This window comes from Solanum stenotomum, unplaced genomic scaffold, assembly GCF_019186545.1.
Source record: "Solanum stenotomum isolate F172 unplaced genomic scaffold, ASM1918654v1 scaffold33130, whole genome shotgun sequence".
Classification (NCBI taxonomy): Eukaryota; Viridiplantae; Streptophyta; class Magnoliopsida; order Solanales; family Solanaceae; genus Solanum; species Solanum stenotomum.
Window position 1 is genome coordinate 101,637 of NW_026032294.1, and position 23,434 is coordinate 125,070.

General features: G+C 33.0%; 3 protein-coding genes across 3 annotated transcripts; 1 reads left to right on the forward strand and 2 right to left on the reverse strand.

Moving 5' to 3' along the window:
- Positions 1 to 12,101: 12,101 nt before the first annotated feature.
- LOC125852251 (uncharacterized) lies at positions 12,102 to 21,418 on the forward strand. The gene is made up of 13 exons (XM_049531982.1): positions 12,102 to 12,413; positions 14,290 to 14,421; positions 14,532 to 14,682; positions 14,786 to 14,860; positions 15,442 to 15,557; positions 16,378 to 16,431; positions 17,142 to 17,229; positions 17,363 to 17,455; positions 19,216 to 19,256; positions 19,780 to 19,833; positions 19,918 to 20,081; positions 20,543 to 20,612; positions 21,042 to 21,418. The coding sequence occupies exons 1-13, from the start codon at positions 12,102 to 12,104 to the stop codon at positions 21,165 to 21,167; spliced, it is 1,476 nt and encodes a 491-aa protein (XP_049387939.1). The 3' UTR covers positions 21,168 to 21,418.
- Positions 21,419 to 21,960: 542 nt separating this feature from the next.
- Positions 21,961 to 22,451, reverse strand: LOC125852252 (salutaridine reductase-like). The gene is made up of 2 exons (XM_049531983.1): positions 22,305 to 22,451; positions 21,961 to 22,233 (listed from the first exon to the last, which is right to left on the reverse strand). Exons 1-2 carry the CDS (start codon positions 22,449 to 22,451, stop codon positions 21,961 to 21,963), a joined length of 420 nt encoding a protein of 139 aa, XP_049387940.1.
- A 398-nt stretch (positions 22,452 to 22,849) lies between these two features.
- Positions 22,850 to 23,276, reverse strand: LOC125852253 ((+)-neomenthol dehydrogenase-like). The gene is made up of 2 exons (XM_049531984.1): positions 23,016 to 23,276; positions 22,850 to 22,936 (listed from the first exon to the last, which is right to left on the reverse strand). Exons 1-2 carry the CDS (start codon positions 23,274 to 23,276, stop codon positions 22,850 to 22,852), a joined length of 348 nt encoding a protein of 115 aa, XP_049387941.1.
- Between the last annotated feature and the right edge of the window lie 158 nt (positions 23,277 to 23,434).

The following is a 23,434-nucleotide window of genomic DNA, read 5'->3' on the forward strand; positions in this document are numbered from 1 at the left end:
CATATATATATATATATATATATATATATATATATATATATATAAAAGAGAACTCCACCACAAATCAGAATTGCCTTTTAATTTATTTATTTACAAAATTAGTTTTTCCTTTCATGAAAAGTTGTGACTTTAATGAAAATTGCGACTTTACTAAAGAGTTGTGACTTTTATGAAAAGTTGCGACTTTAATGAAGAGCTGTGACTTAACTGAAGAGTTATGACTTTTATGAAAAATTATGACTTTTATGAAAGGTTGTGACCTTTCCGAAGGGTTGCAACTTTTCAAAATAGTTGTAACCTTTCTGATAAGGCACAATAAACATTTATTCACACTACCATTTGTTGTTTATAAATAAAGGGATTTCTCTCATTTTAACACAACGAGAATTCTGAACCTCCTCTTCCTCCTCCTCTTCTTCTTCTTCTTCTTCTTCTTCACAATTAAATATTTATATACTTTGCTCATGTTGAGTGGCTCACTGACACTATTGCTTATGTTACAGATCCTGATATGTATTTTTACAATCATTAATTTATAATTTATGCTTATGTTATTAAGGCTAAATGATAAGATGTAATAATTTTCATTTTCCTTTACATTATTAATGTTTGTTACTACGTAATCTTGTATGTAAGATAATATAGTGTTTTAGTTTTAATGTATGATAGGTTTTAAGTATTATTTTATAAATTTCGTGATATTAAATTCCCATGCGAAGCACGGGTAATTTTACTAGTTATGAATAATTGAATACGACAGTTAATTTTTAAAAAAATATAAAATATATTAATTATTATTTAAAAACTTACTAGTTTTCTTTTAAAATATTTTGTTTAATCAATCAACAATTCAGTTTAGAAACTTTAAACTACTTTTTTAGGTAAATTAAAAAATCTATTTTTAAGCCAAAGAAAAATCATCCTTTGAAATCAAGATTCTTTGAGAGAGAAACAGAAGGAAAAGGAAAAAGATGAAAAATTTAGGGAGTTGGCTATCAATTTCTCAAACACATATTTTCTTGTCGATCTCTTCACGCCAAATAGGTAATAAAAAGTGTCCTTTTTTTATAACCAATTTGAGAAAATCATCATCTATAGTGTTTATTTTTGTTGGAATATACTAATAATACAGATGTGCATTTGCGAGTTGTGGGTGTGTGTGATAGCAAATCTTTTGTGCTGGTACATAATGTTTAATGTGTATTTTGTTGTATGAAAGGAATTTTTTTTGTTTATCACATTTATTAGACTTGCTTAAACTTCATTGTATGTGAAGGCATAAGATAATGCAGGTATCAAGGTGTTAGCTTTTGGGGAGTTGCTTCACAGTCAGATTCCTTTTGATTGAAATTCAAACTGTGGCACATTCTAAACTAGGGGTCTCGGGTTCAGCCTTGAGAATGGAGAATCTCTGGATAGGGAACGCTTTACCCCCCTTAGTAGGCATACCCTTGTGTCAATCGTATTAGTTGGACTAGTAGGTTTCGGATGGCAGATGGTTAGATAAAAATTGAAAAAAGTATATCCAGATCCCTTGAATAAGCAATGCTAAGTAATTCTGGAGAAATACATTTGGTATCATTTGGTTTATCTGATATGTAGAGCACTAATTAAGTAAAAAACCAACCTCACTTGTATTTGAGATTCTTAAATGCCTCATACATGTTAAACCTTTCTCTTCTGCTTTAAAAGCTTTTCTTGTTTGACTTTCCAAACAATGATATAGGATTTGTAGCACATTATGTTTGTCCAATTGATCCAATGACAGTATTCTCCTAGTTCAGTTTATACTTGACCAAGCAAAGGTGTCTGAAATTTCTATATGTGTGGTAGGTTGGTGCTGGTCTTCCTGTCATAGCATCCTTAAATCGCATAATTTCATCAGGAGATCCCATCTACCATATTATTGGGAGTTTGAGTGGTAATATTTTATGACCACTTACCATTTAGGCTATATATGCAATAGCAATTATTTATCCTTAATTAGTGATTATCTTGTTTGTTATAAACATCAGGAGCATTTGATGGGAACATGTCATATGTTTTGGTATCTAACAGGTACCCTGGGGTATGTAATGAGTGAGGTTGAGGATGGAAAGCCATTCAGCCAAGTCGTTAATGCTGCTAAAAGCCTTGGCTACACTGAACCAGGTGATAAGTTACAACCACCGTCTTAATGTTGTAAAATCAACATACAAGTTATGGAGATATGACTCATGAAAACAGAAAAGTGGCTGTTGAAAATATGATATACCATCCACGTATAAATAATTGTTGATCAGTCTCATTTTTCCGTCTAGATATTGCCCTTTCTGTGAGTCATTTTCCACTTAGGCAACTGTTCCTCTGATACAAAAATATTTTCTGGCCTTCTGCTTAGGAAGTTTGTCTAGCACTAATTTGAATGTGAGAGATATCAGAGAAACATGAGAAGCGATTAAGAGAATGTGTGAGACAAATGTCTTACAAGTCAATTCTTCTTTTATATGCTCACTTTACGATGCATTTATTTACATCTATCCAATATGGTGAACATGCACATACAACTCTATATTACACAATTATCTCTAGTAAGTTTCATTTAGCTAGCTAACTCTCCCCTCTAGTTGGCTCATACATGAGCTTGCTATACATGTAACCTGTATGAGAATTGGTGAATATGTGTATAAGCTGATCAGTTGACTTTACAAACTTTATAGCATTTTTTGGGGACAGGGACAGTCTGTATTTATATGCTTGGCCTTCTAGTGAGATTCTGCATACAATGGGATATAAGTACAACTTGATTATCACACACAAGTTTCAACATGATCAATTTCAAGGTCAAGCTTGCTCACTGATGGCAAGTTAAGGTACTGATGACTGATGAGCAATGAATATTATCGTAACAGATAAGTTTATCCTAGAAGATATCTGTACTCCTCTACAAATGCTTTAGAAAGTTAAAGACAACATTTACCCACTTTGACATATTAGTTTGAGAAGTATCTCCAAACAGTTGTATTGGTTATTCTCTTTCATGTTAGTAGCAAAACGACTATGAATTTCACTATGCCTTTGTCCATATGGTTTACTGTTCAGCTGTCCCACCTGCAGCCAATTAAAGAAACAGTTAGAAGTAAAGAATAATTACCAACATTTTATACACTCTCTTGCAGGCTACTGGAAGAAAATTCGGACAAGCTAACTGGGAAAGAGTTGGAGAAGCATATGCCATGCACGCGAGGCTACTCTACAATTCAAATCATTCACATTGGTGAACTGGATAAGTAATGGAAGTTCCATACAAGGTTGTAGTTACTTGTGTCCTGCCTACTCTATTCCGTTAGGTCAGGACACAAGTAACTACGCTGAGGCAGCAGCTATGCTACACGGGCCTGTCTAACTCGAGATACCTCAACAACAGATGCTACTTCTGCGGAAAGGATAATGAAACTGTTAACCATCTCTTTTTACACTGCCCTACAACAACTGACTCGTGGCATTTTTTCCACTCTCTGTTTGGTTTTCAATGTGTTATGCCTTTCTCCATTAACAAGACTTTGAAAAGACCATGGAGGATGATCCCTACAGTTATTGCATAGGCTTTGATGGAATCTCAATTCCCACTAGCACCTTCGAGGCTAAATGTTCATCTACTCTCTTCAGTTGGCACTTTTTCTTACCCCTGTAAACAATGTGGATAACTTTTTCGATTTCCCCGGTTCTCCCTCCGCCTCAATCTCGTCCAGCTCTGAATCCCAAACAGGAGGACCGGGATAGTCTTCATTCCATTTGATCATATCCATCATGTCATCACCAATATCTTCCATAACTTCAATCATCTCTCTTCACTGAAACCTTCATTCCATGTAGAGAAAAACTCATTTTCTGCTGTTTTGATAGCCCGCTTTTTCTCTGCCATTTTTACACCGGATTGAGTTTTGAATTTTTTGAGCTTAGAATGAATTTCGAATGGTTCCATTTCTACAACTGATTGAATTTTGAATTTTTTGAGCTTACAAATGAGTTTTGAATGTTTGAGTTTACTTATATAGTAGCTAAGTAAACTGATGGGGTGGGGTGGGGTGTAAGAAATTGGCGGGCAACATGAGTTTTACGATGATTTTCTTTTCATTTATTTAATTTTGTTTTATTATTACCTTAAACACATCTTAAATGAAGCATTTTGCTCGTATATAATCTTTACCGTACTTGCTTTTGTTACATTTTGATGGAACAAAGGTTGTATATATGTAATTATTCTTTGGTAAAACTTTACTCGATATTCAGTTAAATTATATTAATTTATTAAGGGAAAATGCATAAGTACCCTCCCAGCCTATGCCCAAAATCCCTGAGACACACCTAACCTTTACTAAGGTCTTATTACCCCCCGAACTTTTTTTTTAATTAATTTTTTACCACTTTTCGGCTTACGTGGCAATACAAACCAAATAGGTTGAAAACTTTGTTCAACATGCGCCGGGCCCCACTTTTTCAACTTTCTAAAAATGTAGCTTTTACACTTTCCAAAATTTCAAAAAGCTATCCTATTATTTATAATCTACTTTGTTAATATATTTTTAGTTAGTTTATAGATTTTAATGTTTATATATTTTATTTCAAATTTGGGCATGTAAAATTTTGTAAATATTATATATATAATTTTATTTTATTTATAGATAAAAAAATTTATTTATAATCTACTTTGTTAATATATTTTTAGTTAGTTTATAGTTTTCAATGTTTATATATTTTATTTTAAATTTGGGCTTGTAAATTTTTGTAAATATTATATATATAATTTTATTTTATTTATAGATAAAAAAATATTACTTATAATCTACTTTGTGAATATATTTTTAGTTAGTTTATAACTTTCAATGTTTATATATTTTATTTCAAATTTGGGCTTGTAAAATTTTGTAAATATTATATATATAATTTTATTTTATTTATAGATAAAAAATATTATAACTTTGTTAATATATTTTTAGTTAGTTTATATATTTTATTTCAAATTTGGATTTGTAAAATTTTGTAAATATATATATATATTTATTTATTTATTTATTTTTATTTTTTATTTTTTTTATTTTTTTTTTAAATTGCCATCATCAAGGTTTGTCACCCGATGTCAGGGGTCTGGCTAGACCCACATCTTTCCCATTCATTCAATATAATTTTATTTTATTTATAGATTAAAAAATATTATAACTTTGTTAATATATTTTTAGTTAGTTTATAGTTTTCAATGTTTATATACTTTATTTCAAAAAAATATATTTTGTACTCATGTGAATTTTACCGTCTTTACGAAAATTTCTATTCATTTAACGTTTCTTAAGTTTAGCTTATCACACAGGTAGGTGAAAATATATTTGATCTCTTTTTCAAACACCGTTAAGTTGTAAAAAACTGAAAAAAACCAAAAAAAAAAAAACCGAAAGAACAGACTAAAACCGAAACCGAAAAAACTGACTTTGCGTGATTTGATTTGATATTTAGATTTAATAAACCGACATAATTGGTTTAGGTTTTTTTTAATGAAAAACCAAACCAAACCGACCTATGTACACCCCTACTTCTAAGTCATCAAGAATCGTGGTTGAGTTCAAAGGTTAGTTTTTTCTTGATTTTATTTTGTTAGCTTTTCGAAGAAAGGAGCAATTTAAGTTATGATAATGGAGGTTTTTTTTCCAAACATGAAGAACAATAATAAAGAAGAAGACAATTGAGTTAATATTTATTTTTTCCAAGTTTATTTTAACACATGACCAATTTTTATTGGTCAGTGCTGTCTAAAAGCTGCACCCACGCGCCTAACATAGATGAAATCACGGACTCAGCCACGTAGGCCGAAAAGTGGTAAACAATTAACTAAAAAATAAGTTCGGGGGGTAATAGGACCTTAGTAAAGGTTAGGTGTGTCTCATGGATTTTGGGCATAGGTTGGGGGGGTACTTATGCATTTTCCCATTTATTAAGGTAAAAATTTGTGGTATTCCCTTTGTTTTCATTTTTTTACCTGATATAACTTGATAAGAAGTTTGAGAAAATTAGTAAAATTTTAAAATTTTGTGGTCTTAAATTAAATATATGTAAAATATATCTCAATAATTTTTAATTTTAATATTAAATATATCATGTGAAAGTTCAGAATTAATAATTGCTTAAAAAAAGGGACATTTTTTTTTAATGAAGTAAAAAGAAAACTAGCATATTTAAATTGAAAAGGCAGGACTAGTAATTAAGGTTTAGTTATCTAAATTATGTGACATATTTGTTTCTCCTCAATTACAATTTTGGTCCTTGTACTCTCCAATTCTTCATATTTTCTTTTTATGGATTTGGGTCTGATGACTTGAATGAGTCCATCATGAATTATGCAGAAAGTAACACTTAAAGTAAAGAATAAAAGATGTTTACGTGGAAACCTCTTTATTTTGTGGAGGAAAACCATGATTTATCTCACAAGATTTCAATAATAACTTCACTAATCAACGAGCTAATTAGATTTAGATTACAAGATTTGGCAATCTAGTAATTAAATCCTTAATCCGTCTCTTTAAAACGGCTTTATTACAAGATAGAACAAAACAATGACTTTATTGTCCACTATATAACTAAACTCTAATTAACATAGACTTCACTCAAAACTCGACAAAGCTAACTCTGGCTATAAACTCAACTTAATGATGATTACAACTGAAATGATCTATATTCCTGTTTTAAAATATAAAAATATAATTTAAATTGATTTTAGAGTCGCCACTTAATTTTAAAGTAAAATTAAGAAAACTATCATTTTCAAAAGACTAAAACAGAAATCTAATGAAAACTTAAAAGGGGTTCGGGGTTCTTATTAGTGTTCTAGAAAGGGTTTTAAAGCATCTAGAACACCCGCTAATACGATTATTCAACAATTAATTATTTGGCTAAAATATTTTTAACTTGAATTGAGCAAATTTTTGTAGTTAGGACCATTTTAAGGAAAAAATATTGAAATATTATCTAAATGAAGTATTTTGTAAATTTATTTATTTATTTTTGAGTCAAGTAAGAGATGACTGATTTAGTTAAATTGTTAAATCAAAATGAGAGTTTTTCGGGGATTTGAATTTTTCAACCTTAAGATTAGTGGCAAATATTAACAAGCACGCAAACACAATAAAATAAAGAGGGAAAGAGACTCGGGCCCAAATTTGGTTTTTTCTGTTCGCCTGGACCAATATTTGGGCCCATTTTCGTTTTGGGTCTTTGGCCCATTTGAGTCACCTGCACCTATTCTAAACTAGCATGAAAGGAATATATTACTTCCTTTGGGCCTTAGGCCCAATTTTTCCACTTGTCCTAAATTCTAACAAGAATAATAATAAATAAAATAACCAGAGCTTAGGCCAAAAAATAACAAAATACAACTTCTTAAAGTAAAGTGGGCCTCTTTAAGCCCATTTTCTCATTTTCGTATACACTAGGTGTATACTAGTGTATAAAATTTCGTATCAGCTCCAAATCTTGTTCGTCAAATTTTCGGGAACCTGTTCTTCAATTCTTTAGCTCGAAAAAGGGCTGACTCGATGGGAAATCAACTCGGATATGTAGGAGTGGAGTCCAAGATAGACCGGAGAGAAGTCGATTCATACAACAAAATGAAAGGTTAAAAATTAGCATTTGCAATGATAAAACAAATGAGACATGACTTAATCGAGATAAAAGCTATTTAAGAAACTTAACACCAAGTTGCCATAAAACCCAATAGCAAATAAATTTTAAGGAAAAAGCTATCAATGCATAGATTTTAACAAGTGACAGGAAACAGCAAGCAAAACTTTAATGCCTAATGGAACCAAAATATATAGATATATATATATTTTTAACAATACAATTGAGGGGGGCATTCAAAGGGCAATCAAAGTGGGCCACATTATGAGGAATATGTGACCGACAGCTAACAGTAAACCAAAAGCAAACAAAGATGAAGAGAAAGAGAACATGCGATACCATTAATATGCCTTACGTAATGATTCAAACTAACTTCATCAATAAAGTTTAATGATGTTATACAATCATGCCTAACGGAAGAGATTTCAAATAAAGGAAGAGACTGTTATTATACTCAAACAAATAAATCTGATAATGTTGTTTCTTAATTCAGCATGCTTATGAGTACCAACAGGTGAAAACAAACACAATATTCACAGAGATTGACATTGTTGAGCAGTAACACCGAATAAATTAGTGAGCCAAACAAACCGGTTATGCCGGTTATGTCAGATTATACGACAATGAGAACTAAGAACGGCATGCTCATTATTATTCACGAGGTAGGCAAAACTATGTTAAACCAAACATGAATCCTAACTCGAAACTGACTCAACACTATCAACAACACAGGACAACAGGATAAACACATACGAAAGACTAAACGCTAAACGAGAGACACATCAAAATACCCAGCAAATTTATTCACAACAGTGGAATGAGAAAGGAGAAGAAGTCACCAAGGCAGAAACAATGAAAGATAGCGTTATGAGCGACTTAAGCATATCAGTTAACTCGAATCTCTCAGATTAACGTGAATGACAATATTAAATAGTAACAACCTCAAAAAAAAAAAAGCTCGATTGACGACAGCATAAACAAATATACTAGAGATTCAACGATATCCCAAAAATAAGTTTGACAGGGGAAGCTTCAAATCAGACTCGAGTAAAGCAGCAGAGAAAACACAACATTAGATTCAACTACGAAACCTTGTCTCGACTAAAACATGAAGTCATTTCCGAATACAACAATAGACAGAAGGAATGCTATGAAGTATGAAACATTACCTTTTTCCGGTGCAGCGACGAGGACAGAGCGAGCAGGGAATGCAACGAGCTTTCACCATCAAAACTCGAACCGGACAGCAAAAGAGAAGCCTAGGCAGCAACTAGAACTCGAGCTAACTTAAAGGACGATGGTGATCGAACTAAAAGTACGGAAGCTAACTTTCTTTCTCTCTTTCAAGTGTATTCCCTATATATCCTATAGCTATTCCGATGTATCGTTCTCCTCCTTAGTTTTAAAAAATTTCCAGCCCCTCTTTTTCCAACGCCCCCAATTTTCCTTTCTAAATTTTTTTCAATCTTTTTCTCCCCTTTCAACAGTGAATCAAAAGCAATATATATACAAGGGAAATAGGGTTCGGAATGGGGGAAAGGCTGATTTCAGGTAAGGACAAAGGCCCAAATCGAAATTCAAAATCCAAAAATCTTTCACCATTTTGGGGGAGACATACTTTTTCTGAATTTTTCTCCCCCATTCCGAAAGAGGAAACGGGAGAAACGCGTGCCTTCTGCGACTGTACGAGTTGAGAGGGACGCAAGGAAGAAGACAAGAAATCGCAGAGTACCATTGTATCGTATACAAGGCGTGAAGTCGCCGTCTGTTTGCCGTGGTCGTTTGACGCGTATTGCTGCTGGCTTTCTCGTCGTTTGATCGCTGATGTTGGTGTTTGGAAAGGGCTTTTAACGTTTGTTCACGCCGCTTGGAATTGGTGTTGCGGTTGGTGTCGTTTTCTGCTGGGAATTGTACGCTGGAATTTGGTATTGTATGGGTATGGGTTGATTCTGGTGGGCTGCTGCTTGAATTGAATAAAAAGGAAAAACATGGGCTGCTGAAATTTGTAAATGGGTCCCAAAATTTGGGTCTTTTAAGGATTGAAATTGGGATTATAGAAAAGGGTATATTTATAAGGGAAAATTGTATATAATGGCAAACTAATAATTCAAATTAAATGGTATAACCACACTTTGATTTAATTGTGTCCTGTAGCAAACTGTTTGCCAGCGTCTCTCTCCCTCAAACTCTCGCTCGCCACTCTCCTCTCTCGCTCACTCCGTCTGTTTTCTCCTCTCTCGCTTTATACACAAAAGTGTATAAATTGCGTTTCTGTTTGTATAAAGCGAGAGAAAATTGTATATACACATGCAAATACATATATATTCGTCCTATACACTTATAATTATACAATAAAAATATTCCCCTGCCCAGTTTTATGTTTGTATAATGAAATTATACAATTCTGAAGAGGAGCCAACGAATTATACAATTGCTCTTTTTGTATGTATGTATAGCGAAATAGACAGCTTTTAATTGTATATGTATAGCGAATTATACATATATATGTTTGCTATGGAGCGCAATTATGCAAACTTTGCTATAGCATACAAATATGATTTTTTTGTTTGCTATATGTGAAAGTTACTCTATTTATAAATAAAATAACCCACTGTATTAAGAACGTTATGTAAAGAATTTGGCTAAAATATAAATGAGATGAATTAATATAATTAATTTACAAGCCTCTTAATTTTAACGAAATAGAATAATTAACTTAATTATAAATTTAATTAACTCAAAATATAAACCATTATATAACTAAACTAATTAACCAAATATTTAAGTAGAACTAAAATATTTTTGAGATAATTTTCGAATATTCATAAAATATACTAATTATATACGTAATTATATAAAACATATTATTATTTAAAAATTACAAAAGTGACAAACTAATTTAAAATAACTTTCAAACTATATATATTTTATTTTATTTTGAAATTTTATAAGGCTAATTATTTTAAATCATTAGAAAATCAAGAAACTCAAAAATCAATCATTATCGGGGAGGGTCAAAATTGGGTGTTAACAATTCCATTATAGCATAGGAGTAGATCTTACACAGTTAGAACACAAGACATTAACCTCACGCTACAACTAAAAACTACACTTGATCCCTTGTTGCGCATGAGAATAATACTTTTTTGAGAGAAATTTGCTTTCGCCTTTTTTGTGAAAATCTTTGTTGCAAAAATTATGTTTTATTATTATTAAAGAGATTAATATAAGATGGACAAAGCAACTTAGTGTGACGCCATTGGTTGATAACTCTGCACCTTTTTTTCTGTGTTTATCAATCATTACAGTTGTGACAACTTTAAGCTTAAAGAATTGAAAGCTAACCCAACCTTATTACTTGTCTTATTTCTAATTGTTAAGCTTTCAAAATATGTAATTGTAAATCTAATAAGTAGATTTTATGGTGCTTAACAAGAAACACTAGGAACTTTTTTTGTTGCTATTATGAGTGATGAAGAAAATCGATCCAGCCTATCATCGAGGGAGTAAAACTTTTTTAATGGTTTTGTGATAGTGTAACGATTGAAATTCTATGTCAGTAAGAAAATAAATTTTTAAAAGGTTTTTATTTGAGGTGGTAGTTTGTTAAGGTGAGGGGTATATGTTATTCGTTTAATTAATAGTAAGAGTATTTTTGAAAACAAAATATAACGAAGAGTATATGTGCTCCATATTCAATATTTAGAGAAATTTTTAACCTTTTTTAGTTTTAAAAATAAAAAATCAAATAAATAAATCTAAAATTATTTTTTTACTTTCGTTAAAAGAAAATCGTATATATATGAATCACTTTTTTAACGTTAATGATATACTTGTGCCACTTTTATAATGATAAAAGTATATGTGAACTATCTTTATAACAAGGAGTATACAAAATTGAGAGGTATATCATGTTTTTTTTTTCCTTTTACTTTATATACTAACGTAGTTTTTTTTTTATTTCCTTTTTGGAATTCAAATATTGTATTATAATTATAAATATTATATTAACATATTCCAAATTAGCAAGTCGATCTATGCAAATTATCATTCAAGATGACATTCGAAATATTATTCAGCGGTATTCATTATCAAACTGCTTTTAACCCAAGTTTGGAGCTCAAGACAACATGGATGGTACTAAATAATGTCGAGATCGTTTTACCTTAATGGTTGATCCAGGAAATACAATAGATGTAGTTAAAGCATACATTCAAGAGGAAAAACATATTGCTTTTAAAAAACAAAGGCTTTTGAGCAAGGATGGTAAAGATTTGAGTGATGTGCACACTCTACTTTCATTAGGAATCAAAAAAGGTTCTACATTAATTATGCGATATGCATCGATAACACAAATATCTATGAAAATGCTTATGTTGTTCTCTATGGTCAAAGATCCATGGTCAATGAGTCGAACAATGCAAATTATCATTCATGATGATACTTACTAAGACATGATTGGATCAAAGGACATTATAGATGGTATTACTAAAGATTGTCGTATTTCTTATACCTTAATGGTTGCATCAAATGATATTATTATTGCTGTTAAAGCCTATATTCAGGAGCAAACTGGATTTTCTTTTACTTATCAGAAGCTTTTGTACGAGGGTGCAGTTTTAAGAAATCCTCAAACTCTTGTTTCTCTAGGAATAAAGAAAGGATCTACATTAATTCTTCGATATGAACCAATATCGAGCAACAAGTTTACGAGTTGTATATTTAATATTAAGATTGAACGTAATTACACCGTTGGAGATCTTAAAGTCATCTTTCAAGAAAAGATGGGGATTCGATTTCATACACTTAGATCAACCTATCGTGGTCAAATATTAGCCAATGATAAGCGTCTTGTTGACCTTGATAATTAGTATTGTAGTGTTCTTAATATTATATTAAGCTAGAATTATATTTAGTGTTAGTACTTCTTTCTATTCGTCTTTTTAATTAAGTTAACAAGATGATTTTTTCTTATTTCATACTTGTAGTTATTTTTATTTTTCAATTGTTTCAATTTTCTTGGCAATTTTTGTCTACTGAGATTTAACTAACCTTCAGAGCTAAATAGAATTGTTTTTATGTAGAAAATACAGGATTACATAAGCTAGAATTCTCCTCATATCAAAATAATTAGACATTAAATTAAATATACATTTTTAATTTAATGTATATGAAACCAGTTGTACTTATAATATTAATAAAACTCATAACCCGACATGGATGAATATTAGCTGATGATGAGCATTTTAATGATTTGATGTTTAGTATAGAGTATTATAAATCCATCAAATTACAATTAGTACTTCTTTCTATATTTCTTTTACGTAATCGATCAACAAGCTGATTTCTTTTAATTATTTCTTATTTAGTTGATTATTTGGTCTTCGAATCTAAATTTAATTAGATGAGAATATACACACAATGCCTATTAGCATATGATCTAATTTGTATATTATTTTCACATACATATATGACAGTGATAACAATATTGACAAAAAAAATGTTAATTAAAACTTTATTTCGGCCTAAATATGTAATATAGTTATTTACTCTAATATGTGCAAATGGAATGGATTAGCATGTTGAAGGCCCATCAAATTGGGCTGGGCTTTGAATTCAATGGCTGACAAAAACCATCCCATTATAATAGCTAAAGGAACATACTGATTTAAAAAAAAAATAATTTAAGAAAAATTATCTAAATATACAACTTATTTTACAATATTTTCTAAAATTTCCTACCATTCAAAAAAATTACAAAATCATACTCTCTCTTATTCTCTATACATCACTTTACGTGATGTATCAGTCGAATATGTATCGGGACATACGCGATGTATCGGGACGTGGAATGTTGTATTCGCAACCAAGACGCGATGTATCATGACGTTTTGGGATATATAGGGATTCCACCAAATTTAAGGGATTTTTTGTAATTTAGAAAAGAGCAAGAATAAAATATAATTAGCTCTTAACACAATGAGATTTATGTAAAATTTCCATAATTTAACCAATAATTCATTTTGGAAACACTTACTTGTGTCAAAACTCAAAACTTTTGTAAGAAAAAAGAAAAAAGAATCAACCTATTTAATCTCTCACCAACCATTTAATAAATATATAATATTTTGTATAATTCATATTATAATGAGTATTTTACCATCAATAATCAGTATATATACAAGCTAAGAAAAGTAAATACTAACAGCTTGTTTGGATGATTTTTATCTATTGTATTGTACTGTTTTATTAGTTTAAATATTATGTTTGTTACTTAAATTTTGTTGTATCGCATCGTTACATAATATTGAAAAGTTTCATTTTGTGTAACGATCGGTTTATTGTGATCGCATGTTATTTTTTTCTCATTTTATCTTTACTTATTACTATTTAATAATTTTATTTTATCTTTTACTCTATTTTTTATGGTTAATCTACTCGTACTCTACTTTTCTTGTAAGTTTATTCATCAAATTGATTATGGATAATATTATATAACAATGTAAAACGATACAATCAATCCAAACGTTATATTTATCAAATTAATATGGTACAACACGATACATTATCAAACAATAAGTAATAACTATCCAAACAAAATGTAATTAATTCAACATCCTGGTACAAATAGGCTGGTGAAAGACGAGCAGGCGAGCACACGGGGTTAGCTTTGAGTTATCAGTGAGTGTGACGATTGCTCCATCTCTTAAGAAAGGAGTTGGCCGTCAATTTCTTCAACACATTGTTTCTTGTCGATCTCTTCACGCTAAACAGGTAATGAAAAGTGTTGTCTTTTTATCAATTTGAGAAACTCATCGTCAATTTTGATTGTTATTAGTGTTTATTTTAGTTGGGTTTTTGTGGGTAATACTAAAAACTTACAGGGGTTGCATTTGCGAGTTGTGGGTGTGTGTGATAGCAAATCTTTGGTGGTTGTAGCTGATGTTCTTACTTCAGAATTCGATGATTCATTTCTTCTTGAAGTTTATCGTGTCAAATCCAATGGCTCTTCATTGCAGACTCTTGCAATTTCTGGTAGCAGTTCACCCTTTTTATGGTTTTGTTGTTTAAGTCATTTGGTGTGCTTATTTGTAGAATGACAAAAAGGTGAATTCTTTTTTTTTGTTCCAACATGTAGGTGAATGTCAAGTGTTTTCTGGTCCAGAAGTTATACGAAAAGTAATTGATATTGGACTTCTTGGAAAATCAACAGGTTTGTGTCATGTCCAAGATATTTATTTTGGGATTGTTGTGGTTGGTAGGCTTGTTATGGAAAGTGTATACCTGCTTATAGTGTCGTCTATTCTTTACTGGTGGAGGACTAATCTACTTGAGAAGTTTGATTAGTAACAATGAGTAGCTGTTAACTTTATGCTGTATGGATTAAATGCTATGTACATTAGCTCCTACTGTTAAATCTTCCCCATGACTTTTAATGCTTTGACGAGTATAGTATAGTAGTTGACTTCAGCTGCTGCATGATTCTGGACCTTGCTTATTTACTTTGACTGTTTAGTCCAATCTAGGCTCAAATGTATGAAGTGCAGTGAGTAAATTAGCTTTGTTTTTGCAGTCCGGCGGAGTTGTTAGTCTATTTTGCTGTATGGAAGGAAATCTTTTGTTTATCGGGAGGGAATGAGTTCAAAAAACATCTTATTCTTGCTTATACATTTATTACAGTTGCTTAAATTCTTTGTACGTGAAGGCATAAGATAATGCAGGTATCAAGGTGTTAGCTTTTGGGGAGTTGTTTCACAGTCAGATTCCTTTTGATTGAAATTCAAACTGTGGCAGGTTTAGCATTTGTTGATTGTTCAGTTAGTGCTGAGACTATTGGAGTGCTAAACCAGGTTGTAGATTTTGGTTGTTGTGTGGTGCTGGCTAACAAGAAGCCTCTTACTGTGCCAATGGTAACCGATCCTTTTTATTGTCGTTAATTTCTTTGAATGTGTAGCTTAAAACCAGGTAGTTGTTGTAGCATAGGAACAGTGTTCTAGACATGGTTCAACCATTGAATATGCCACTAGCAGTAGAAGAATAAAATGCAGACAGTGTCCATGGTTTTCATTTTCTTTTAGCAACCATATGCATGCTTACGTGCAGAAATGCAGTTAATGATCCATTCAACCGTGTTTAATCTTGAAAACTAACAAAAGATGCTAAACGAGACAAGAACAAAAAGCGAGTCAAATGCTATAACATGAATATAAAGTTCGCTGAAGATATATTTAAGTGAACACGTGTGATCTATCTAATAATTTAAACTTCCGCATTAAAAAAAATCTAATAGTTTAAACTTTTGAATGAGGTGACTACCTAATTATTTATGGTAGCAGAGAAGGCAGAGGTTTGGGTTTAGGTTCACCATCACCCTTCATTAGAATGATAAAAATGTTCCGCATGCTTGGCCAGTTGGCCCATAGAAAAGAATCAGTTCCACATGCGAGCGAGTTAAATAAATAAAGGTGCACTCAACTTAATTTTTTGGATGAGATGATCACACTATTCAACACAGCTAAAGTCAACGTCAGTTTCAATTGCTTCCCTTGATTGTCGCTTGCTTACTTATTATGTTTGCTACTGTCAGTGCATAACTTGTGAACATTCAGAATTACAGGTCAATCACCTTTCAACCCTTGTCACCTTTCATCCTCTTAATCTGTAAAAGGGTTTCCTCTCAAATGGCAACAATTATGTTTAGTGTATTGATTATTTTTGCCTTATTTGCAGGAGTATTATGATAAGTTGGTGTCACAGCCCCGTCGCCTTAGACACAAGTCAACTGTATGTTCTCTTGTTTCTAAAAATCTTTTGTGCACTGAAATGTTGGAGACTAAGGAGATTTTAGAGTGTCATGTTATGGGGTTATACTAGTGTATGGGTCTCTAGGTAGAAAAAATTGAATTGTGTTTGATCGAGTAAGACCAGAAAGCTGGCTGAAACCTTGGCTGTCCTGTCTTTTTGATATCAACATTTTGCAGTGGTGACTAGTTCCGTTTTATAGCTTCTTCTCTTGTCAATTTAAACACAAGTATATCCAGTCCCTTTATCACCAAGGGGTGTGGTAGGATGGTTGGAGTCCCTCCATCCTACTCTCTCAACCTCTCTCAACTGTGAAAGTTCCAATTTTCCTGTGTCAGATTTCCTCCCACTGTTCGCTGAAAGAAGGATACATTTGAAGATAGAAAGATTAACTGATCATATGGATAGTGATGGGTATCATTTGGTTTATCTGATATCTAGAGCACTAGTTGATTAAAAATTAGCTTCCCTTGTATTTGAGATTCTTAAATGTCTCATACACGTTAAACCTTCCTCTTCTGCTTTAAAAACTTTTCTTGTTTGACTTCCCAAACTATGATATGGGATTTGTAGCGCATTGTGTTTGTTTAAGTGATTTATTTAGCTTCTGTGGTATACGAAGGATAGTATTGTCCTAGTTCAGTTTATACTCGGCTTAGCAAAGTTGTCTGAAATTGCTATATGTGTGGTAGGTTGGTGCTGGCCTTCCTGTCATAGCATCCTTAAATCGCATAATTTCATCAGGAGACCCTGTCTACCGTATTATTGGGAGTTTGAGTGGTAATATTTTATGACCATTTATCATTTAGGCTATATATGCAATAGCAAATGATTATCCTTAGTGGTTATCTTGCTTGTTATAAACATTAAGAGCATTTGATGGTAAGATGCCATATATCTTGGTATCTAACAGGTACCCTGGGGTATGTAATGAGTGAGATTGAGGATGGAAAGCCATTCAGCCAGGTCGTTAATGCTGCTAAAAGCCTTGGCTACACTGAACCAGGTGATAAGTTACAACCACCCTATTAATGTTGTAATATCACCATATGAGTATTGAAGATATGACTTACAAAAACAGAAAAGTGGTTGTTGAAAACATGATATTATGTATTCTTAAGTAAGTGTAGTCTTACTTTATTGTTTATATGTTCCTCTGTCTGAGTAATTCTACTTGTTTTCCTGTCAGGCAAGTGTTCCTCTTGTACAACAATATTTTCTGGCCTTCTGCTTAGGAAGTTTGTCTAGCACTAATTCGAATGTGAGAGAAATCAGAGAAATTTGAGAAGCGATTAAGAGAATGTGTGATACAAATGTCTTACACGTGAATTCTTCTTTTATACTCTCACTTTACAGTGCATATTCTTACATTTACCCAATGTGGTGAACATGCACATACAACTCTATTTTACACTTATCTCTTGTTATTTACATTTAGCTATCTGATTCTCCCCTCTAGCTGGTGCATACATGTAAACCTGTATAGGATTTGGTGAATATGTCTATAAGCTGATCAGTTGACTTTCCAAACTTTATAACAGCATCGTGAAAACATTTTTTTGGGAAGGGACAGTTGGTTTCTATATGCTTGGTCCCTCTTGTCAGATGCTGCATACAATGGGATACAAGTATAACTTGATTATCGCACTCAAGTTTTGTTATGATCAATTTCAATTGTTATAGAAAAATCTATTTCGGGTTTAACTACGCCCAAAAGTTACCCCATGACATGAGGATTACCGAAGACCACATAAAGAGATTACAACAATACATCCTCAACTGAAGTGAGACTAACATCTTATTGCTTGCACAGGGCGGAACATATGGAGTATGTATAAAATAACTTAGGGGCTAAACATTGGGTAACTAAACATTAGGGATGAGCTTGAGTGAGATATGATTAAGTAAATGGACTGTGTGCCTTACCCAGTCCAAAAAGCTAATCCAAGATCATATAAGGGTACCTTTAACCAATGTGGTAAACTAACAGCGTTTTCGATCCTTTTGGTGGTTATTAATCTATGTGCTCATCGTTACCATAGTCATGACCCAATATTCTCTTTCTTCTATATTGCCCAATTGCCTGAAAGTATTATAGTATATAGAAGTAGAACGTATATAAAGAAGGTATCACTGTCCATTTTGCATCGTGATTGTCTTTGATTTTTGTTGATAATCCTTTCCATGAGCAGGCTTCCTACCCCAAAAGATGCAAATCATTGCATCCTAGTGAATACGACATGGTGAATACAACAATTGATTCATAATAACAGTTGGAAAGGCACCATCAGGTCTAGTCACCTATAAGATAGTGTAAAACTAACCTTCTATATCTCTCTCTTGAGATTACTAAGAAGCACTAAGAGGGTCCTGCTAAACTAGTGGAGGTTTACCATATAAATTCATAGAAGTATCAATAAGTTCACATTCAAGTACATAAGATGTTGTTTGTGGCAAGTAAACTTTTGAAGGAGAGTGCTTTATCCAAGGAAATCATAATTCTGTTTCCAGCAGGATTATATAAGAAATTTGGAGCCATCCAAAACTTCTAAGGAAATTCTAGTTCCTTTTCTAATAAAGAAATAACGACGTCTTCAATGCATTGTCAAGATGCAGTTTACTTTCTAGCAGCAATTAACAGGAATCGTACATCCATCCCAAATATCATTATGGAAGAAAAAAATCGCTGACACTGCACTTCATCTCAATGCTCATTAGGATAGTTGAAGTTTGAAGTTATTCTTATGTATTTATACTTATCTGCAGATCCTCGGTATGATCTAGGTGGTATGGATGTAGCAAGAAAGGTTAGGAAACATCTTTCTTCTGATTAAACTTACAGTGTCCAAGATTTCAATCCATTTATATTGCCAAACTATTATGCTGATTAAAGCATTATCTTTCTTTTTTATCTGAACTTACCTGCAGTCTTATGGCATATGCATAATTAAGACATAATGTTTCATCTGCTATATACTCACACTCACTGTAGAAAGTGTTTTCAGGAAGTATATTTTTTCTGTGATATTCTTATGCTGAATGTTGTCCATTTTTGAGTATGGGAATTTTAGCTGAATGGATGTCTTTGTTATAATTTTTCCTTATTTGGTGCTTGGGATGATGGTGCCTTTGGGGAGCAGAAAAGCAGTGATTTAGGCAGAATCATTTTCGCAGATTGTGATGGGAAGCATATCTTATCCAACTTGATATAGTTAATACTTGGTTTCTCGGTACCTTTCACAAAACGTTTATAGTTCTAATTGGTTCTGTAAATTTTGAGAAGTTGAACATCCCTCATGACAACATTTTGTTTTGATGTCTTCATAACAGGCTCTCATTCTTGCTCGGCTCCTTGGAAGGCGTTTAAACCTAGATAATATGAAGGTTAGGATGTCACAATGTCTCTTTGTTTTGTTACTAATTCAATTAGCTTCAGAAAGGTTGATGCATTTGCAATTCCCTTTTCAGATTGAAAGCTTGTATCCTGAAGAAATGGGACCAGATGTGATGCCTCTGGAAGACTTTCTAGTGAATGGGCTTCCCTTACTTGATCAGAAAATTGAAGATAGGATTAAACAAGCTTCTGCAAATGGGAATGTTCTGTGTTATGTTTGCTTGATTGATGATGCCAGGTAATTCTTTCATTTCATTTTTAGTTTGCTCAATGGATAATAGCAACTGGATCTTTTATTCTTATCACGTTCTGCAAGTCACCATACCTCTAGACGCTTAAAGCAAAGCTTGCTCACTGATGGGAGTGTTATGGCAAGTTAAGGTACTGATGAGTGATGAGCATAACAATTACTACTAATTAAGACAAGTTTATCTTAGAAGATAGTCTCAATTCCTCTTAACAAATGCTTTAGAAAATTATGACAGCATTCACCCACTTGGACATATAAGTTTGAGAGCTATCAGCAAACCAGTTGTAAGTTCATCTGTTTTATGTTAGTCATCTGATCAGCTGTTCACCTCTTGTCCACGACCAATTAAAGAACGAGTTAGAAGTATAAATTTGTAATGACATAGATGGGGAAAAATTGATTATTGAAAACACTTTTGTGTACATGACATTAACATCTCGCATTTTCAGATGTGAAGTTGGCATCCAAGAAGTTCCAAAAGATTCCGCATTGGGAAGATTAAGAGGAAGTGATAATGTGGTATGCGTTGTTCACTTTCACCTCCTATTTTGCTGTTTCTTTGGTCCCTCTTCTTCTTGTTCCATTACTTTGTTTTCCGTTGGGATTTTTCTTTTAACTGCTATGGAGGTTCAACCATATCATACGTGTCGTCAATGTTAAAGCCCTTTTGTGATGTCATTTAGTGTAGTGATGTATAACATCATGCTGTGATTTTAAAGGACTGCTTATCTTTTACCCATGCCTAGGCTGACGCCTTACTTTGTCTTTACTCTTTACGCATCATCTGGTGTCGCCCTGAAAAATTGTGCAGTTAAGGTGTTTGATTCTACCTTAATCGTAAAATGTATCCCTTGTACTTAGGAGGTCATACAATCATTAAGATTAATGACTTGCTTTTGTCGAAGAATGACTATGATGATTGAACATCTGCAATTCGTTTGTCTGCAGGTGGAGATATACAGCCGTTGTTACGAGAAACAACCTTTGGTTATCCAAGGTGCTGGAGCAGGAAATGATACCACAGCAGCTGGTGTCCTAGCTGATATCCTTGACATTCAAGATTTATTCCCTTGACTGAGTATTATACACTGAGATACAAACATTAAATCCTCAAAGGACGAAAAATCGACTCTTCTTGTCCCTTTGCTTCCACAGATTGGAGACTGAAATCAGGCTAAGAAAGCTCACACATTTTTTGAAAAATTTCTCGATACACGAGAGTTCCTCATCAGTTTACAGTAGATTATTACGCAATTTCTCTCGTGCATTACCGTCTCAAATGGAACAGTTCAAACTGAGTCATTTGCTTCAGTGCTGGACTAGTTTTTAGGATTACATTAAATTCTAGTGGAACCAAACATTGTTATTTTCCACTTTCTTGTTAGTTTGTTTTGCTAACATGGAGAAAAGGTATTTTGATATCTATTTGATTTTTCTCTCTTTATTTTTCCTTTTCTTAATTTGGAAGAACAATAAAACGGTGGATCGTTGTTTTCAGTTTATCCATTGGGACAGAGTTGTACATGGACCTAAATAGGACCTTCAACATAGAAAAATTGAAACAACAATATACCAAGTAGTATGCAGACCTTACCACTACTTTTCCAATAGACCCTTGGCTCATGTAAACATAGAAAAAATAATACCTTAGAGAAAAGGAAAATGGATCAGATTCCAATTCTTCACATTTCTAAAAGGTATTCATGATATGTTAGGCCCAATTAAGCACTACAATGAGCTGTTGAATTATGGCCAAGTGTATAAAGCAAGAGTAATGAATAGACATAAAGCAAAAGATACCTTCCTCTATTGCCTCAATTAGTTGAGTCATACATTTTGAAAAGAGAAAAAAAGACAGTTTTACTAATTACAAGCAAAAGAGAGAGAGAGAGCAATCGCTGATCCCAGGATGGACACAATTGATGCACATTTTCAGGTACTTTCTTGCAAGAACTCTGGTGTAAGCATTAAGTGATAGTTTTGATATGCTATATGCTGGTAGCATCATCTGCCAACCGTTCACCTCGAGAGAGTCTTGTTTCAGATCATGCAAAAAGTTCTGCAGAATCTCGTCAATTTTATCTTCTGTCAGGTTTTCAATATCTCCAAGCTCCTTTCTCCTCTCCTCGTTTGGCATTCGCTGTGTGAGAGAAAGAAATCAACAAGAAATATGAAATGTTCAGAAACAACGAGAATGATCGTCTTACTTACGTTTAAAGCTCCTCTACGGGAGGAGACATTAACAATCCTTGGTGAAGGGGAATTTTGCAGCAGTGGAAGAAGAACTTCAGTAACATTCTCTACACCATGGTAATTAGTGTCCAAGCATAATTTGGCACTCTCGTACGTTGTTTTCATCACAACTCAGAATATCATCGAAAGTTTTCCTTCCTGGTAACTATTTCAATAACAACAATTACGCTTAGTCTCAAACAAGTTAGGGTTGGCCATATAAACACACACTCAAAAACTTAGCATCAATTGACAAGTAAGCACTTCAACTCATCCCACTGTCTTGTGGACACTAGATGCTGACGTACCACATGCATTTTGGAGGTGTCTAGATGTGCATACTCAAAGTTGGAGTGTCTGTCAGAACAAGATCAGACTACACACGGGGACTATCGCCTACCTCAAAACTTGGGGACGGAAACTTTCAGTTAGATATGAGATCAACAACAACATATCCAGTGTAGTCCCACAATTAGATATGAGTTTGAATCGCATAACAAAACAAGACCTAAGCATTGATCAAATTATCTTACCCAGTCTACAAGATCCATGTTAATGGCCCTTAGGACATCTTCATCAGGTACCATTCCAGAAGCTCCAGCATTATTTACCTGCAGAAATTTATTCAGCAACTGTCCAATATTTGCCTCGAGATCGAATAAGGAGCAATACATAGATTCATGCTCTTACCAGAATATCAAGCCTCCCATATTGTGTTTGTACGAACTTTGCTAAGGACTCAATGCTCTGAGCATCTTGAACATCAAGCTGATGAAAGACAACATTTGAAAATCCTTGTTCATTCAGCAAGGATGTTGCTTCAGTTCCTCTCTTTTCGTCTCTGGCTGTTAAGACAACTGTTACACCTGAAATCGCGAGCTGCTTAATAGTCTCGAAGCCAATTCCCTTGTTTGCTCCTGTAACCGCTGCATACTTACAAGCATCTCCCATCACTTAAGTCCAATGTTTCTAACCTTTTCTCCTTTAGAATCCTGTTGGGAGAAGAAAAAAAAAACACTATTTCAAACGAACTAACGTGATAGGAATGAAATGACGAATTCTTTTCATCTACCTAAGCCTTAATTGAGGTGTTCGCTACTGCTAACCTC